Source organism: Gekko japonicus, unplaced genomic scaffold (assembly GCF_001447785.1).
Source record: "Gekko japonicus isolate JY-2015 unplaced genomic scaffold, Gekko_japonicus_V1.1 scaffold250, whole genome shotgun sequence".
Lineage (NCBI taxonomy): Eukaryota > Metazoa > Chordata > Lepidosauria > Squamata > Gekkonidae > Gekko > Gekko japonicus.
In genome coordinates, this window is record NW_015167538.1 from 1,126,449 (window position 1) to 1,145,905 (window position 19,457).

The window sequence follows — 19,457 nt, forward strand, 5'->3', positions numbered from 1 at the left end:
CTTCCAGGGCTGTTGTTGGGAATTGCTCAGATAATATGTGGCAAGTTGCCTAAATGCGTGAAATGCATTTTGTAGAGATTAAAGTATTTTTCACATTTGTTTGTTTTGTACTGTGCTTCAGTGGTGCCAGGAAGGTCCTCATTCCTCTCTGGGTTTTGATCCTGGCCTGGAACCTTTTACCTAAAAAGCACAGGTCCCTTCCAAGTGATAGGTGATCCTGCGGCAGCCCAGATGTTCTCCAGCAGGCTGTGCCTTGTGTCTTTCAGTGCCTGAGCTCTGGAGCAGGAGGCAGCTGTGCGTCAAGGCCATCAAGGTGGTGCTGGGTGATGACAGCATCAGGGTAAGAACCAAGAGAGGCTGGGGGCGAGGCTGGGGAAGAGGGGGCCGAGTCTTGGATGCTGGCAACAGTGGTCTGCTTTGGAAGCCAGCTCTGAAGGGTGGAGGAGGCACTCGCAAAACAGATAACCGGAGTAAAAACTTTACACATCTTGGCGGCAGCTGACATTAGTTTCCTTGGTGCAATTGATTGATTGATTGATTCCGTTTATACCCTGCCTTCCCTGCCAAGGCGGGCTCAGGGTGGCTTACAAACATATCATAAAAATACAGTTAAAACCTTCCAAAAACAGATAAACACATAACAACCATTTAAAATACACCTAAAATGCTGGAACATGATAAGTCAACAAGAGCAAGGTTATTTATAATATGGCTTAGGTGACCGTATGATTGCAATACTTTCACACCAGGTCAGTACGCTCACTTATTGTGTGGCAGGCACAGGCTGGAGACAATGATGGTAAAGCCAGGGCACAGGCTGAAGATAAGACATGGTAAAGCCAGGGCACAGGGACACTCCTCTGTGTATGATGCAGCTCCTTAGTCAAACGCCTGGTGAAAGAGCTCAGTCTTGCAGGCCCCGAGAAACTGTAAAAGGTCCCACAGGGCCCTGATCACTTCCAGGAGCTCATTCCACCACAGCTCAGTTCCCTAGGTTGGTATGAGCAATAGAAAAGAGACACAAGACTGAAGACCCGCAAGCTCAGAGGCTGTAGTTGTATTCTAGGCCAGTTTCTAATATGCAGTTCCCATTTCCTTAATCAGTTCAAAGATGCAGTCTGAATTAGGGACTCAAACATCCCAAATCAAATGGTTTTCTCCTACCGGCTGCCACTTGCTCACTCTAGAAGCCCCAGGCACAACACAGCTTTTGGAGCACCCAAAAGCGATCAGTGGAAAGCTCTCCCCTGACCTTGGAGGCACCTCCCCCCCCTGCTCCTTAGCTACCCAAAGTCTGCGCAAACCAGAGCAGCTGTGCTACTATGCACGCTCATGGCCCTGGCTTAACCTTGCAAACTCACCTGGTCACCTGGGTTGATGAAGAATCTTGTCCAGGCAGTCAGCTTGAAGGAGCTTCCATATATCAAAGAAAAGATGTGGATAGACCATGCGTGGTCCCCCAAATGAATAGTGCCAAGAAATATGGATGGGCAAGCCAAAGAAGTCAGCTTAGGAACGATGGGTGGACTCTTTTCCAAGTCCGGAAGAAATACTTTAAGAAGCATCTGTAGCTGTTCTGCTCGGCAGCAAAGAGAAGGGATGGTCCACAGTCACCCAGTGAGCTTTGTGGCAGAATGGGGATGTGAACTCTGGTCTCCCAGGCCCCAGCCTGACACTAACCACAGCCCCACACTGGCTTTGCTTTTTGACCCCCTGTTCCTCTTAGGTCCGTTTTGCAGTGCTCCAGGTCATCAGTAAGCTGCTGCAGGCTGGCTACCTAGAGAAAGTGGAGGGCTGGCCATTGAACTATATCTCCCTGCAGCTGGCCATCTCTGCTCACCAACTGGTAAGGGCAGGCCCAGGCCTTGGCATCAGAGCCCTTGGGATTTGGGGCTGTGGTGGGGGGGAAACCACGCTATTTGAACATGCAATCCCATTCGATTGCTCCAACCATCCTAATTCAGTGCGTGCAAGGTCTTGCTTCTTTTCCCTTATAATATGCTATCGCTGCTTTATAGGGTAAATATGAACAAACCAACACAAGGTAAGTCTCTGCCCTGAGTGGCTTACAGTCTAGATTTCAATGGCAGAGTAGATGGGGAGGGGGACAGGATGGAAGAGAAGAATGCGACAAAGGAAGGATACAAGGAGATGCAGTTTACATGTACACAGGCTCTATCCTGACTTGCATAGCCCAGTCTAGCCTGATGTCATCAGATCTCGGAAGCTAAGCAGGGTCAGCCCTGGTTAGTCCTTGGGTGGGAGACCACCAAGGGAGTCCAGGGTTGCTATGCAGAGGCAGGCAAAGGAGCCCTGAATGTCTCTTGTCTTGAAAACCTTACAAGGTCATCGTAAATTGCCTGTGACTTGATGGCAAAATAAAAAGAGAGTCTCTTTGCAGTGAATGTTGGGTTAACAGTAGTTTGGGCTCCCAGAGAAATAGAGAATCTTTTCCAAAGTCTTAAGAACAAGCTTTTCCCAACACGGTCGCCACCAACCAGCTGCGAGGTCTTGTGCCGCAGCATCCAGTCCACTGCTCTGCTTATCTCTTTCAGGACCACTCCAGGCCAAGCCTCCCTTTGGGTGGGCTGGAGGAGAAGGTGATCCAGAGAGCCAGCGTGGAGGCCCTCCAGGCGGCTGTTGCTTCGGGGAGAGGCACCAGTCAGGTGAGGGACCCCTTTGTGTCCAGCCTAGTTTTGTAAATAATTTTTTTAAAGATGGAAGAAGTATAGCAGCATCACTCAAAAGACCGTCCTCCACAAATGGGAACAATTCCATAGAATGCAAGCTAACATTTTAGTACAATGAAAGGACAATAGTTCAATTACAGGCAGGGTTTGCTTAGTATACTTACAGTCAGTGTTCCCTCTAAGCTGAGTTGGTGTGAGGTAGCCCACAGTTTAGCCTCCAGCTCAGAGATTTTTGTCTCAGCTCGGGAAGGGATGGCTCCAGAGCAAACTAATTCATGCAGTAGCCAAATCGCTGGCTCACAACTTTAATGCCAGTAGCTCACAAAGAAGAATTTTTGCTCACAAGACTCCACAGCTTAGAGGGAGCATTGCTTACGGTGTTGGGCAAATCTCACAACCTACAGCAGATGGCAAAGACGGGATGGGATGGGGAGTTTGAGGGAGGTGGGGAGGAATCTCATGCTCAGATAGGGTTGCCAGGTCTGGGTTGGAAAATACCTGGAGATTTTGGGGGTGGATCCGGGAGACGGTGGTGTTTGGGTAGGGGAGGGGCCTCAGCACGGTGCAATGCCATCGAGTCCACCCTTCAAAGCAGCCATTTTCTCCAGGGGAGCTGATCTCTGTCAGCTGGAGATCAGTTGTAAAAGCGGGAGATCCCCAGGCCCCACCTGGAGGCTGGCAACCCTGTGCTCAGAGGCCAGGTAGGATGGAGTGGGGGAAGATCTCTTTGCTGAACTAGTGGCTCCCGGGGAGGAGCTTGGAGGAGGCACACGACGCTCTGCTGATGTGCGCTGCTGTTCTATATCAGGTCGGCTTTGTCTTGTCTACTCACACGGGGCAGGAGCCCTTCTGTGGCCCATTCTGCATCTAGAATTCGCTCCGCTGTTTTACCCAACCCACATTGGAACAGAGATTCCCCTTTACATCGCATGCCACTTTCACTTTCTTTTATTGTTGGATTTTATGGTAGTCACCACGCTGCATGCCGGTTTCACTTCCTTTGGTCTCTCGGTTTTATGGTACTGTCTGCCTAGATGAATGGCCGTTTTATGGCCATTCAGGGTTGACTCTGCAGTCAGTATGGCATTGGCCCAGGGTATTTGGATGCAGTTTTGAGACATATCCTTTTCTGTTCCGGTGTGGGCTTGGGCAACTGAGTGAATGCTAGATGCAGAATGGGCCAAGGTCCCAGGCTGAGGTCTTTCATTTCACATGAAGCCGCTGTATATAGAATCAGACCATCAGTCTATCAGTGTCAGTATTGCCTACTCAGAACGGCATCAGCTCTCCTGGGTTTCAAGCGGAGATCTTTTGCATCACCCGCTACCTGATCTTTTTAACTGGAGATGCTGGGGATTGAACATAGGACCTTCTGCGTGCCAAGCAGATGTTTTACCACTGAGCCACAGTCTTTCCAACTGGAGATGCTGGGGATTGGACATGGGACTTTCTACATGCCACGCAGATCCTGCTATTGTGGTGGAGCCACATGGGGCCCAGTGAAAAGGCAAGGGGTACCCGGGGTATGGAAAGGAATGCCTCTCCCTAGCTATGGAGGATGAAGGAGAGCTGAACCTCTCTGGGGACAGAGTCGGGCATGGTTCCTTTCACCACAGTGGGTCAGAATTCTAACCAAAGCTCCCTCTATGGAGTCCTGTGAGCAAAAATGCTACTTTGTGAGCTACTGGCATTAAAGTTGAGAGCAGGGGTCATTTCCTGCAGGAGCGCACGGGAGCGGAGCTCCGGCAGTAAAGAGCCCAGGAGGCGGGCACATGCAACAAGCCCCACCCCCTGTTCCCAGCAGCCCTCAGTCAGAGCAAGAAGCAGCCAGGTAAGTTGCAGAGCTCCCCCTGGCCCCTTGGCCCAAAACAGTCCAGTGGCACCTTTAAGACCAAGTTTTATTCAGGTACAAGCTCTCTCTTCTCTGCAAGGACAGATCTGCATGTTCTCCCCCCCCCCCAAATAGCTATCAATCCGAAACAGTCCAGTGGAGACTAAATGGTGGGTGTTGCCTTCTGACACACTTCCGGTGATGTTAGGGGGTGTGGCATGTGCAAATAAGTTATGCTAATGAGTTATGCTAATGAGCTCCTACACTGCTTTTTCTACGAAATGACCCCTGGTTGTGAGCAAACGATTTGGCTGCTGCATGAATTAGTTTGCTCTGGAGCCATCCTTCCTGAGTGAAGACAAAAATGTGTGAGCCAGAGGCTAAAAAACTGTGAGCTAGCTCACACTAACTCAGCTTAGAGAGAACACTGATTCTAACCAGACTGTTGTTCCCTAGATTTCTTTTTGTTGTTGTTGTTGTTGTTGCCAGTAAAAAAAAGCTTTGGATTTGGAATGTGCCCCTCCACATATAGAGGGTACGTTTCCCCCACACCTCATTTTGGGGGAGGGGTGTGTTTTAAATGTTCATACACCACAATCTTAATAGATACTTCCTATTTGGTTGCCAACTATGATAAAATCCAGCAAATAAAAACACCAGTCTGGTCTAAAATGAAATCAATAGTAAGACTAAGACAGTGGCATAAAAAAATATCAGTCTTGGGAACAGCAGCAAAATAATTGAAGTAACAGCCGTTTGGGGGGGCAGTAGAAAAAAACTGATGTAGACAGCGCTCTTTTGAAAAACCGTAGCAAAATCATTAAAATGGCAGTTAAAAGCATAGACAGGTCCAGTTAAAATGGCAGAGAGAGAAGAGAGGAAGATGACATTCCAGTCGTTAGGCGTATATTGCTTCCTCCATGGAATGGCACATCTCTTTGTAGGCATGAACTTCTGGGTCAGGTGGATGCCGCTGCAGGTTTGAACAGTGGTGGCTACCGGACAAGGTAGCAAAGTGTTATAAACAGGGGTCATTTAGTAGAAAAAGAGGTGCAGGAGCTCATTAGCATACTTTTTAGCATAACTTATTTGCATATGCCACACCCCCTGACATCACCGGAAGTGTGTCAGAAGGCAACACCCACCACTCAGGCTCCACTGGACTGTTTTGGATTGCTAGCTATTGGGGGGGGGAACGTGCAGATCTGTCCTCACAGAGGAGGGAGAGCTTGTACCTGAAGGCAGGCTGGGGGGGGGGGCCTCGCAAACTTACCTGGCTGCTTCTTGCTCCTCGTGGCCCAGCTGAGGGCTGCTGGGATCAGGGGGTGGGGCTTGTTGCATGTGCCCGCCCCCTGGGCTCCTTACTGCCGGAGCGCCGCTCCTGTGCGCTCCTGCAGGAAATGACCCCTGGTTATAAAAATGTGTCAGGAAACTGCTGGCGATGTAAAAGAAATATCGGTTCATATTATCATATATGGTGGAGATGCGAAAAACTGGTTACATTTTGGAAGGTCATAAAACAAGTAATCATAGAGATAGTTGAAATAGAACTTCCGTTGGATCCAGAAATATATCTGTTGAATATATTATCACAAGGTATAAAACATAACGATTTACGCTTGATACTATACATCCTTACCAGTTCCCAGAATTCTTATAGCTAAATGTTGGAAATCAGATAAAATACCAAGTAGAGAAGAGTTAATTACAAAAATAATGGAAATAAAAGAAATGGACAAAATAAGCATGATATTGTCGGGAAAGGAAGAAAATGTGTTTAAAAAAAAGATGGCAGAGAGTAGACAGATGGTTGGGAAAAAATGTGTAAAGAATACTCCAAAACATGATGTAAATGAATACATTTTTGTTTAAATGTTTGTTATGTAAATGAATATATTTTTAGTTAATTTTTTGTTATGGGAAAAACTTAAATAAACTTAGGCCAGGGTGGGAAAAGGGGCTGCATAGGGGCAGACAGGAAGAGAGCTGACTCCAAGCCCTTGACTCCCTGTCTCTTCCCTACAGGAATTGTGGGCCAAGTTGCTTGCCTATCTGATGCAGCCACATTTTACTGGCTTGGCTGCATCTCTGTGCCACATCTTGAGGATGCTGGCTGAGCAGCAGAGGCGGAGGGTGCTTCAAGATGGCTTGGAGGCAGGTGGGTACCATCGGCCCTGATGCTGTCCTGTCAGGTTCGCTTGGCAAGTGGCACCAGTCTTAGAGGTGCCATTGGAAAAAGCGTGCCATCTGTCCCGGGAGGATGCTTCGTAGTTTTGCAGGAGATTCTGAGATGCATCTCTTGGACCACACCCTGCAGCCACCTAGGTGTCAGCTCAGTTTCCTTCGTGGCTATTAAGCTGTTTGTCTATCATAGATATAAAGACCCAGCAGTGTGCTAGGTGCTGCATACATCCTGGAAATGATACACTCCTTGCTTAGGCTCACTGTTTGCAAGTGGGATCCCTGGATGAGTGTGGTCGGGACATTTCGGTGTGCAAACTAGGAAACTACCTTCAGTACTGGTTTAACGTCTCTCTCTTTCTCTTCCCCCCCTCATTCCACCCAGTTAATTCACCAACTCCCCAGGAGTTGCTGGCCCGGCTTCTGGTAAGTGCGAAGAGGGTGCATTTGGAGAGGGAAGGCATAGCCCTGTCAGGGCTCTTGCAAGACCAAGCTCAGACCACTGGTTTGCCGCCCAACTCTCCCTCTTGACCTGGCCTTGTTATGCTCTCTGTCTCATGAAACTTGCCCCACTCACATTACTGTTGCTCACTGGCAGAGCCTGGCGGTGTCCCCCTTCGACGGATCGGGCCGTGGGGTAGCGGTGTTGCTGCTGCTCCAGGTGTTGCGCCCACAGATCTACAAGGATGTAGCCGAGCAGTGGTGGGTGGAGGTCCCAGCCATGGTTGATCTTCTGGAAGGTGAGGCAGGACGCGGCCCGCTGGTCCTTGGAGTTCAGAGCTTCTAGGTCTGTCTCCCTTCCTGAGAGCTGGATCTGGAACATTTGTGAATCAATAGGTTATTTTGGGTGTATGTATTTGCAAATTTGTTCGTTAGGGTTCTACTCTCCTTTTTTGCACTCTAAAGTCCTCCTGGCAGCAGGCCCATAGCCAGGGGTTTTTTAATCCTGGGGGACTCTGGGGTTCAGGGGGGTTCAGATGGTGCCGAGGGGGCTGACCACCTCCAAGCGATATAAAATGTTGCGGATATAAAAATCGCGGGAAAACTAGCGCGGTAAGAGGTCTGTGTGACCAGACCCTAAAAATAGAAATTTAAACCCCGTGAGGGTTTAAATGCGCCTCCCCTCTCCTCCCCCCGCCAGCCAGATGAGCAGAGAGGGGGTTTAAACTTTAAACCCCCTCTCTGGAGTCGCGCCACAGCAGCGGCACAATTTGTCCATTAGCCCTGATCAAGGCAAACCTGGGTTCAAAGCCTGGCCGTGCAGAAGACTAGCAAGGAAAAATACTAAGCATGCCTCTGTTCTCCAGAAGATGAGCTGCTACAAGAAAATGTGGCATCTGGCTGATGCGGCACCAACTTGATGGGCAAAGGGTGTCACAGCTGGAAGGGGCTGTTGGGTTGGTCCTAATGGGTGAGCAGGTGCATAGGGGGAAGAGGTGGTCCTTCAGGGGTGTGGGCTCTGCCAGCTTGACTCGAACCCAGAAGCAAGTTGGAAGCAATTTTTTCAAAGCAGACAGAATGTTTGCACAGCTCCACCACCACCTAAATGTTGGTCTCCTGATTCCATCACCAGCGATTATAAGTCACAGGGTTATAGGATTTCCTGTTGGGGGATGGGGAATTAATTTTCTGTTCTTTTCTCCGATGCCCCACCTTGAAACGTGAAGCCTGCCTAGGGCCCCAAACCCACAGCTTTGTGGATGCTGTAGCACACCACCAGCCTGGGCCTTCCCAGCTCACCTGTAGCCAGGTGGTCCATATATGGCAGGGCTTCTCCTTTCAGTGCAATGGCTAATGTTGGGCCTTCTGTGCTCTCCCCTGAAGGACACAGCAAGTATACACTGAAGCAGGCTGCGTGGGAGCAGAGGCTACTGGAGGTAAGGCCAGAGGCATGGCCTTTTCCTATGCGGTTCCTGGGAAACTGACCGTGGCTCCGGTCACACGGGCAGGAAAATGTGGGGGGGAAGCGTAGCTGTTAGCCCCGGGGCAGAATAACGTGCGGTTGCGCCAGCAGATGTCTCCTGGAGGTACCGTAAAGGTCCCGTGTATAGGGGGGAGATGCCGATCACACGACCATGTGGCAAAGAAGCGGCTGAAATGGACTACATGTCCCAGAAGGGCACTCGGTGGGAGGAGAAGGGAGAAAGGGACGTGGCCAAGGGGTGGGGAAGAGGGAGCTTGAGTCCTGACAATGAAACCGAAAGGCAGGTTCCCCGGAGGGGGGGGGTCGCCGCTCTGGGCGACTCTGAGCTGCCTTCTGTGTGGCTCCTAGGGACGGTTGGACAAGCAGTCGCCTCTTCGCCTTCCTCCAGGGCAAACGTTTTTTCCCCTGTACATTGAAGTATGCGCATGCTCCGTTGGGTGCTTGTGCGCATCCATGGAGACTTGTGGGGGGGAAAGCTTTTTGCGAGGGGACATGGGCGGGCGCCGGATGCCACCAGAAATGCAATCAGACGCCCGCCCTTGCCCCGCGGTTTCCGGAAACTAGTACCTCCGAGGTACTAGTTTTTTGCTGCGCATATTCGGCAGGAATCCTCGGGTGACCCACGGGAGCGCTACGCTTCCCAGATGTGGTGGTGAGATCACGCCCGGAAAATCCGCCTTATCTTCCGTCTCTGCAGCGTGGCTAATGTTCCGTGTGACCGCAGCCCGTGTATGGTAAAGCCTGTTTTCCTGGTGCCTCCACAGTTCCTAAAGAAGTCCTTGCGGAGGAACCAGAAGAGAGGCTGGAACCTGGAACTGGGACATGAACTGGCCAAGCAAATGAACAATTACCCCAGCTCCTCTGCAGAGAAGGTAAGTGTGGGAAAGGGTTGATGGTTTCCTTTGATCTACAAGCACCTCTCTTCCCAGCTATTCATGAGTTTATGCCCAATTGCTTCCTAGCAGGAATGGCCAGGCCACCCTCTTTATTGTGTATGAAAGGATGCAGGACTCAGACCGTTTCTGCAGTAGTGAAATTCCTTACATTGATATTTTTTAAACTGTGCATTATGTGACATTTTCGGCAGTAGATTTTTCCTCACCAGGCACAAACCCAAAGTTTTCTCCTTCTTACCCTGAATTTTCAGAACTTGCTAAAACTGGGGATTCCGAAAACGTGGGGTAAGGAGGAGAAAACTTTGGGTTTATGCTTGGTGAGGAAAAATCAACTGCTGGAAATTTCACATAACATGTATTTTTAAAACGTCAGCATGGGGAAATTCACTACTGTGGAAATGGTCTCAGTGGAACATTGGACTGACCTAGCAAGCCTGTTCTTTTGATCAAGAAATGTTAGTCCTTTTTTCCAGCTATTAAAATCCCAACCAGATGAACCCACAGCTGATAGTATACCAGCATTGCTGTTGGGAGAAGGGAATCTAAATTATTTTAAAACCTAAATAAGTGGGGTCAAAATCAGCTGAGTGCTGCAGCCCTGTGGTATAATAGCCAATTTGGTACTCCAAATCCACCTTTCTCAAAACAAGGGTATGCAAATATATGTAATCAGCATTAAGTAATTCTAGTTATAAAATACTGGTTTTTTTGGGGGGGGGGGCATACATAATAGTCAGAACTGCGCAGACGTGACTCCATCAACTTGGTTTTGCTGGGCTTGCATCTAGCTTGTGGGGCATCCAGGTCTTGTGGAGCTTATCTTCTGCCCGGTGGGCCTCTTTCTCTTTCAGGCATTCCTCTACAGGGCCCTGGGCACAGCTCTGTCCACTGCAGGGGACGTGGCCAGAGTGGCCTTGCATCTCCAGGAGCTACTGCTGCATGCAGATTACGCAGATGAAGACCAGCGAGAGGTGAGCTCTGCAGTTAGGCTCCCCCATTTGACCTGTGTTGATGGCACAATCCCATCAACCCCAGAGCTTTGCTGTGCCTGGTGGGTTTGAAAAAGGGGAGAGTGGTCGAGAAGCAAAGGCGGGGGGGGGGAGCAGCCACAGTCTCTGCTGAGGTTTGTGAAGACAACGTACCTCTAGTGTCAGTTGTAGGGTGTGAGCAACAACTGTGCAAAGCTTTAGCCTTTGTGCCTTGCTTTGGACCTTCCAAGAGACCTGGTTTTGATCCCCCTGTGAAAAGAGGCTGCTGGATTAGATGAGCCTTCTGCCTGATCCAACAGAGCTCTTCTTAAGGCAGCTGGGGTGTGGAGGGGGAGGGGGTCAGTCCAGATCCCAGTAGTCCCCTCTTTCTGCAGGGTCTTTGCCAGTGCCTGGCCTGTTGCGGCGAGGGGCAGTTCCCTGCCACACTGAAGGCCCTGAGCCAATTGGAGGAGGAAATTTCCAAGGTGGAAGATTCGGTCAGCCTTCACTTCAGCCAGGTTCATATCTACATACATGTCCCTCCCCTCCCCGGCCCCTTCCTTTTCCTGATTCCATCCTCTGCAGCTGGAATAGCCTGCCAAAACAGTAAACAGGCCACACGGCTTCCTTCTCTTTTGATTGGTGGGAGCTGACTGTGATTAAACTCGCCTCAGTCACGTTCGAAGGCGCCGGCTGGGGTTTTAAGCTTTTTTTTTTTAAAAGCTTCTGTGTTTTTGGTGGCTGTGACTTTTTTTCATGATTTTATGTTTTTACCATTTGATCTTGAATTGATTTTGTGAGCTGCCTTGAGCAGGTCTCTGACGAGGCACAATTTAAAATGAAAAAACCAGGACCACCTGTTGTGGAAATATAGCCGGTTGTTGGCAACTCATCCCTGGCTCAGGTTCAAGCCCAAGGGAATGGCAGCTGCAGTGCAAACTAACGCCTGGTGAGTCAAGTAAGTGAGCCAGGCCAGCAGGGGAGAGCCTTCTGTCCCATCTTCCCATATCCTTTTGGGGGACAGTTGAATCCCCACCTGTACTGAATCAGAGCCTTAGTCTATACTGAAGTGGCTCTCCGGGGTCTCAGACGGAGGTCTTTCACATCACCTACCACTCGATCCTTTTAACTGGAGATGCCGGGGACTGCACCTGTTGACCTTCTGCAGGCAAAGCAGATCCTCTGCCGCTGCGCCATGGCCCCTCTCTTTTGGACTCCCCAGAGAGCTTGGCTCCTCTGTGATAGTGGATCTTTCTCTGCCAACCACAGGACTTGCCACTGCCAGAACAGGACAGAGTGAAGAGCGCCTTCCTCCTCATGTACAGCAGTGCCGTGACCCGTGCCCCCCAGCAGCAATTGCTGCTCCACCTGACGGCTGACGTCATGCCCAAGATCCTGCACCATTGCACCCCAAGCAGCCCGGAGGTGAGTTTGTCAGGCAGTCACCCGGCTCCACCGCTGCAGTTGGGTTTCCCTGCGAGGAGGGACGAATGAGGCCGGATTCCTACGGGACGCTAAAGGGCAGACAGAAAGAACTTGCCCATGTGACAACGCATGCCTCCAGCATCTCATTTAAACTGGGCTCCCGACTGTTACATGTTCAACACTGGAACACTAACGCAGGCCCACCAGGCCTGTTTTTGGGCAGGAACGCACAGGAACGGCGTTCCAGCTGGCTTCAGAGCTGGCCACGCCCACTACAGCCAAAACCTCTGCGTGCCTGGCTACAGAGGGAAGGCCTGGAGAGCGACACACACACCCGGCCACTCCGAGGTGGGCGGGCCAGGGGGCCCCCTGCCTTCCCTGGCCTGTCCAAGGGCCGGCTTGCCTGAGCTCCTCGCAGCCGTGGGATGCCCAGGGAAGCCAAAGGAAAGCAGTTTAAACTGCCTTCCCTTCCCTTCAAGGAGGGGAGCTTGCCCGGGCTCTCCGCAGCCACGGGGCACCCGGGCAAGCCAAAGGAAGGCATGGGGTGTGTGGCCTAACATGCTAATGAGCTATGGTGTCAGGGGTGTGGCCTAATATGCTAATCCATATCTGCTGTTGGGTGTGGCCTATTATGCTAATGAGTTCCTGCTGGGCTTTTTCTACCAAAAAAGTCCTGATGCCCACACAGTCTGTGGATCTCTGGGGCATTAATGTTACCTGTTTAGCAGCCACAGGCCCACTTTGAATGTCTGCCGGCATTGTGTTTAAATCAGTACTGAATCAATGAAAAGAGTGATCACAGACTTTGGAAAGAGAGTCTGGATGAATGGAAGACGGATGAAGGGGAGAGAAGGGATGACTAGGAGAGCAGGGGAGGGATGGGCACGCAGGTGAACGAGGGCATGTAGAATAGGGTTGCCCATCTCCAGGTGGTGTCTGGAGATCTCCTGGAATTAAAACTGGACTCCAGGTTATAGAGATCAGTTCCCCTGAGAAAATGGCCACTTTGGAGGGTGGGCTCTATGGCTTTATACACCACTGATGTCCCTCCCCAAACCCCACCCCCTAGACTCCGCCCACAAGATCTCCAGGAATTTCCCCAACCCAGAGCTGGCAACCCTAATGTAGAACCAGGGATGTGTTAAATAGTGGGTTCCATGGACACAGACCACAAGCCTAGTGATCAGTTCTACTTTATTAGTGATTTCAGCAAGCACAAGACAAGACTCCAGAGCCTTAGCTCTGTTAAATAGCATTTTATGCCAATAAAGGCTAACTTGAACTTGTTAAATAGCATGCAATTGCCACATCCAAACACACCCCACTCCCAGTGATAGGTTATTTACATAACATTACTACTAGATTGGTTACTTTCAGAATCCTGGCAGGCTATTGTTCTTGTGCTCTAAGCTCAGCCAGCCTCTGGGGTGATTCAATCAGGGATGATTCAACCCCAATACATAATGCCAGCCTCCAGGTGGGACCTGGGGATCCCCCAGAATTCCAGCTCATCTCCAGACTGCAGAGATCAGTTTCCATAGAGAAAAGGGATGCTTTGGAGGTTGGACCCTATGGCAGTGTACCCCACTTGAGGCCCCTGTCTTGTATCCCACTTGAAGTCCTCAGGCTCCATCCCCGTATCTCCAGGAGTATCCCTACATAGATCAGCCAGTGTGACAAGAGTGGTCATAAATTTTTGCCGGTGAACCCTGGGTTCCACTCTGCTCGTGAAGCTTAAAGGGGAAGCGTGGGGCAAGTCACCCATCCGTAAAGTGGGAGTAGCAGGGCATACCTGCACCACAGAGCTCCCTGCCCCCTCTCCCCCTCTCCCCAGCAGGCTTCACCCCCTTCCTCTCTCTTCTGCATCTTGGCCCAGGTTGCCAAAGATCCTGAGCTGATCCTGAGCTTTACCCGGTGTGTGTCTGAGGTCTGCCTTTCCATCCGAGATGGAGGGGAGGCCGCAGCCATCCAGCTGCCCCACAAAAGGGCTCTTGTCGACCATCTCGTGGTGAGTAACGGAGCAGGCGTGGTCGTGAGCTTCAGACAGGAGGAAGGGGGCTGCTGTCGCCACCACCACAAGGGCGGGGAAACTGGAAGGGGGTGGATATAGGGCCTTATAATCTGTAGCTGCAGGGGGAGAGAGTGGCCAAGAGCCTCTGCTTTGTGGTCTGTGGCTTCCGGGGGCCCCTTCCCACTGTGTTCGTTTCAGGATATCATCAGAGCCCAGCCCTTGGATGCCCTCATGTCTCCTGTTCGCCAGCAGGCCATGGTGGCCCTCCGGCACCTCAGGTATGTTCCCCTTTCTCCCCCCCCCCTTCTTTTTTTAAAACGAGCCAATCTTTAGGTCAGGCTCTCCAGGGCCTAGGCCTAGGGTGGCCAGACCCCCTGTTTGGCAGGGGTTACCCGCTTCTTGGGGGGTTCAACCCACTGCCAGCTAGTTGGCCAGTAGGGGAAGCCCCGCCCCCAAGCCCCGCCCCGCGCAGCTACCCCTCTCCCTTCTCTCTTGAGAGAGAGGAGAGGGACAGCTGTGGGCCCCGCACCTGATCTCCAAGTGGCATTGCCGCTCGGAGATGGGGGCGGGGCTTGAAGCCGGGACATCCCCAATGTGATGTCATCATGTTGGGGACGCCCTGCCCCCTCTGGGAACGCCCCCCAAAGTTTCCCGCTGGGTACGAAGATGGACCTGGCAACCCTACCTAGGCCACGGAACCCATTTTCACAGCCCAGGGTGTCCATCTCTTCTCCTCAAATAACTACAGTGCTCCAGAGATGAGGAGTGAATTTCTCTGGCCAGATTGGAGACCCAACCCTGCTCCATTCGGTAATCATGACGTGGAGACTGGGCTCACCGTGATTCCTCTACGCTTGGCAGCCGGCCGCTTAAATATGCGCACCGTCTCTCTTAACAAGCATTTTGTATTCGGGGTGAGACTAAATTTCTGTCCGTGGTGACAGTGCGGTTGCTCACCGCCAGGCAGGGCCGCCCTGGAGATCTCCCGGAATTACTTCTGTTCCCCTGGAGAAAACGGCTGCCATGGAGGACGGGTTCTGTGGCATTAGACCCTGCTGAGTCCCCTCTCCAAACCCCCTGCCCTCCCCAGGCTCCACCCCCAAAATCTCCGGGAATTTCCCAAACCGGAGTTGGCAGCCCTAGGTGACAGGTCTGCATGACCCATTCCCATGGAAGACAGAGGCCCACACAAAGACCGGGGAGACCTGGATTCAGATTCCTCCTTTGCAGATTCCCTGGGTGACCTTGCCGCCGGTCACTTTTGCTTAGCCAGAATGACATCACAGGGTTGTTGTGAGGATGAAATGGAGAAAGGTAGAACCATATATGCCACCTCGCTCCTCTTGGTGGAAGGCCCCCAAAATGATGATTTTTCCATACTGGTTGAATGTTTGCTTCCTGGTGTGTTGAAGCGTGTGGCTCTTCTGCCTATCTTGGATCCTGTCCCTTGATTTTTGGCTTGACTCTCTCCTGTTGTGGCTCAGTGGCAGCAGGGCACCTGCTTTGCATGCAGTAGACCCCGAGTTCAGTCCGTAGCATTCCCAGGTAAGAGGAGGTGTGAAAGACCCCTGACAAAGACTCTGGAGAGTCGCTGCCGGTCAGAGGAGATGACACTGACCTTGAGAGACCAAAGTTCTGACTCAGCATAACTCAGTTTCTTGAGCTCATGATGAGACAGCAAAGTATCATTCGCCTGTGCTGTGTTAGTCACCTTTTCTGGGGTTAGCAGTTAATGGCGACTGCTCTGTGGTCCCTGTCCATTTTATCAGTTTTTGTTGTTTTTGTTGTTGCTGGATTTGGTTTGTTCATATATTTGGTGTAGTGGTTAAGAGCGCAGACTCTAATCTGGGAGAACCGGGTTTGATTCCCCACTCCTCCACTTGCACCTGCTGGATGACCTTGGGCAAGCCATAGTTCTGGCACAGCTGTTCTGGAAAAAGAGCAGTTTCTGTCAGAGCTCTCTCAGCCCCACCTACCTCACAGGGTGTCTGTTGTGGGGAGGGGAAGGGAAAGGAGTTTGTAAACCGCTCTGAGAATCCCTTGAGTAGTGAAGGGCGGGGTATAAATCCAATCTCCTCCTCCTCCTCCTCCTCTTCTTCTTCTTCTTCTCTCTCAGCCCCACCTACCTCATATGGTATCTGTTCTGGAGAGGGAAAGGGAAAGGAGATTGTAAACTGCTCTGAGACTCTGAGTGAAGGGCAGGGTATAAATCCAGTCTCCTCCTCCTTCTCTTCTTCTGCCCACTAACGGGACTTTTTACTGTCCTTTGTTGCTGGGGTGAAACACTATGAGGATTTTTGAGAAGTCTATTTACATGCATGTATTACATGAAATATATCATGGGCCCCCAGCCTTTTTGGGTCTGTGGGCGCATTTGGAATTCTGATGTGGCACGGTGGGCGCAGCGACAAAACAGGTGCCACGAAATGGCTGCCACGGGAAGTGGAGCCAGCCACCTAATGACTGCCACGGTTTAACTTCAGTGAAACAGTGCAGATTCTTGGGCTGTGGTGGCAGCTGCTGCCAAAACATTTAAAAAAGAATCCGCAGAGCCAATCAGAAGCCTCACTGGGCAAAAGCCCTACCTGGCCCCACCGACTTCCTGAAAACACTTGGCAGGTTCAAGAAAAAAGAACTCGGTGGGAGCCGTGACACCACGTTGGGGACTCCTGAAATATATGGACCCCGTTTCTGTCTTTCTCAGCACAGTGCCAGAAGCCCTGAGCCACGAGGAGAACCGGGAGCTGGCAGAGCTGTGCCTGGGCTGCATCTTTGCCTTGCCTCCCCTGGAGCTCACGGACCATGCAAGTGAGGTGTGGCAGATGCGCTGTGGCAGACGTGGATGGGTGGGATGCCAGGGGGCTCGGTAAAGAGGAGAGCTGCCGGTTGGGAGAGCATCCAGTCCCTTCTCCATTCCTGGATTCTGTCGTGATCTGCCTTGCAGGCGCTTTATACCGGTGCCGTGGCTTCGCTGGCAGAGCTGGTGGAGACCCTGCTGGAAGAAGAGGAGGAGGGGGGAGATGCCAGTTCAAAGTGGGTCCAGGAAGTCTTCCAGGTGAGCGAAGCAGAAGATGAAGCCAGCATGAATCTTCTAGTCCTTGCTGCTGAAGCTTGCTCTCCTCTCCTGACCCCCTTCTTGCTCTTGCCCGTTCTGCACAAGTTTGTCTGCTGTTCTCCCGCCCTCTTGTAAGGCACGGTTAGTTCCACGGAGAGGCCAGGGCTCATGGGCAGGAGTGCTGTGGCTGTGATACCGGTAGGGTGTGATCTTCTTTAGGTTGCCCAGACTGAGAGATGGAGGAGCTGCACTCTTCCTGGGCACTGTCATTATGGAGAATAGCAAAGGACAGGTAGCTGTAGGGGACAATTCTGAAAAGAGATTGCTGTGTAGTTTGGTTTGCTTGGAGCTGCGGTGGCTCAAGTGGTTAAGACGCTGAACTGCAGGCTGTGGAAGGTCGGTAGTTCAGCAGTTCGAGACCCGGGTGCCGCATGACGGAGTGAGCTCCCATCTCTAGTTCCAGCTCCTGCCAACCTAGCAGTTCGAAAGCAAGAAATTGCAAGTAGATAAATAGGTACCACTTTGGTGGGAAGGTAACAGCGTTCCGTGCGCCTTGGTGTTTAGTCATGACCACAGAAACATCTTCGGACAGCGCTGGCTCTTCGGCTTTGAAACAGAGATGAGCACCGCAACCCTAGAGTCGGACTCGTCTGGCTTTCGAGCAAGGGAACCCTTTACCTTTACCTTTACCTTGGTTTGCTTGCCTAAGTTGTCTGATCAGGGGGACTTAATGTGTTCCATTTCCCTGGCCCCATCCACTACATTCAGCTGAACAAGGGGTCCCACTGGTGGTCTCCCAGAATTACAACTGCTCTCCAGACTACAGAGACCTGTTCTCCTGGAGAAAATTGTTGGCAGAGATAGAGGTTTATTTGGGAACTAATAGACTTGATAGTAAAGAGGTGCGACAATGATAGGGTCCTAACTACATCTCTAGCTGAGAGAGAGGGAGAGACTGAGTGTGGCCCTTCTGAGAAGACGGGGGGGAATTACCCTGAGGGTGCGTTCAGACACGCCGTTTGATCTGGTGTCGTGACAGTTCATCAATGGATTTTATATGCACGATCACACAGTCAACATCTGCCTCCCGTCCCCAGCCGTTGGTTTCCAGCTCAAAACCGCTTTAACCCAGAGTATTTTGTTACCAGGTCCCAAAGTGGTGTTTTCTCAGCTCTCCCGTTTAAAGCTGCATTTCCCCCCTGTGGGATCGCTTCTCCGGTGTCAAGCCACTTCCGGTTTAAACCCCCTCCCTGCTCGAAAGCTGCCTTAGGCTTCCGCTTTTCGCCTGCCATTTATTTTGGAGCATCGGTGGTGCACGCATAGGTGGCGCTCCGCTACCGTGTTTAGAAAACCAACATTTAAACAGTCACTTGTTTTAGAGTTTAGATGAGTTCGGGATCTCACAGAGGCCATTTTTGGGTCAAACGTTTAAAGGGAAGTCTTCTGTTGGAGGGGTTGGATTGATTCGCCCTGGTGGTTCTGTGCATGTGCCATGGTAGTTTCACCCCCCCCCCCCATTCTACAGATGAGCGCCTATGTGCATGCACAAACGGAGAAAAAATTTTAAATGCCGACACATGCTCCTGCGCGTTGGTAGTGTAGACGCCAGGGAGCGACGCGACTGCACGGTGAGGCGGGATAAGGGAGGTAAGTGTGATCGCGATTATCCAGCTGAAATATAATCTGGTTGGAACCGGAGCAGTTTAACCCGCTCTCAGCACGCCGTCTGACCCTGAGAGTAACAATCTGGAGACAAACAAGGAATGACACTTAAAAGGAGAGGAGGTGCTGACCTCATTGTTCTCTCTATTCTTCTTCTTGCTGCCCCCTGCAGGGTCTTCTTCTCTTCTTCTTTATTGTCTATCCCAACAAAAATGGCTGGTCTGGAGGGTGAACTGTATGTCATTGTACCCCACTGAGGTCTCTCCCCTCCCCAAACCCTGCCTTCCCCAACGTCCACTCCCCGTCTCCAGGAGTTTCCCAACTCAGCCCAGAGTTGGCATCCCTACTTCCTGCTTACTCCATAGGTGCACGCCAGCCTCTCCTTTGCATTTATCTGTGGGTTTGAAGGTTTGTTTGTTTGTTTGGAGGGAGATGGGGCTTAGAACGCCTGCATAGGGGCTGGGATGCAAAGGCCAGCTAGTTCCCTCGGGGGACTGATGACGCCCCCATTTACCCACAGCTTCTACTGTACTGGCTGGTCTCTGAGCAAGAATGGGAACGTGCCCGCGCCATGCAGCTCAGTGCCCGCCTGCTGAAAGAACACCACCGGAGGACCACTGCTTCGGTGAGCCTGTCCCAGCTTCCGAGGAGACCAGGGAGTGCTCCCTCAGCCCTAATTCAATAACACACCAGAAAGGAGATTCCCACATATGCGGGTGGCGGAATCACGTTTCTTGGCTGTGCTGGCCTTCTTGGCACTGTTAAGTCGACTACTTAACAAAGAGTCAGAGAGTGATTTCAGCAAGTGATTAAG

At 51.3% G+C, this 19,457-nt stretch overlaps 1 protein-coding gene across 1 annotated transcript in view; it reads left to right on the top strand.

Annotated features, from left to right (window-relative positions):
* The window catches only part of LOC107112413 (maestro heat-like repeat-containing protein family member 2A), a 63,815-nt gene that overhangs the window by 18,373 nt on the left and 25,985 nt on the right, over positions 1-19,457 (top strand). Inside the window, exons 11-26 of the mRNA XM_015413542.1 lie at positions 267-340; positions 1,727-1,846; positions 2,556-2,666; positions 6,547-6,679; positions 7,088-7,128; positions 7,301-7,442; positions 8,527-8,579; positions 9,391-9,498; positions 10,374-10,493; positions 10,886-10,987; positions 11,760-11,915; positions 13,792-13,923; positions 14,125-14,204; positions 16,631-16,739; positions 16,871-16,981; positions 19,164-19,268. Coding sequence (XP_015269028.1) covers positions 267-340; positions 1,727-1,846; positions 2,556-2,666; positions 6,547-6,679; positions 7,088-7,128; positions 7,301-7,442; positions 8,527-8,579; positions 9,391-9,498; positions 10,374-10,493; positions 10,886-10,987; positions 11,760-11,915; positions 13,792-13,923; positions 14,125-14,204; positions 16,631-16,739; positions 16,871-16,981; positions 19,164-19,268 — 1,697 coding nt within the window. The remainder of the gene's footprint in view (positions 1-266; positions 341-1,726; positions 1,847-2,555; positions 2,667-6,546; positions 6,680-7,087; positions 7,129-7,300; positions 7,443-8,526; positions 8,580-9,390; positions 9,499-10,373; positions 10,494-10,885; positions 10,988-11,759; positions 11,916-13,791; positions 13,924-14,124; positions 14,205-16,630; positions 16,740-16,870; positions 16,982-19,163; positions 19,269-19,457) is intronic.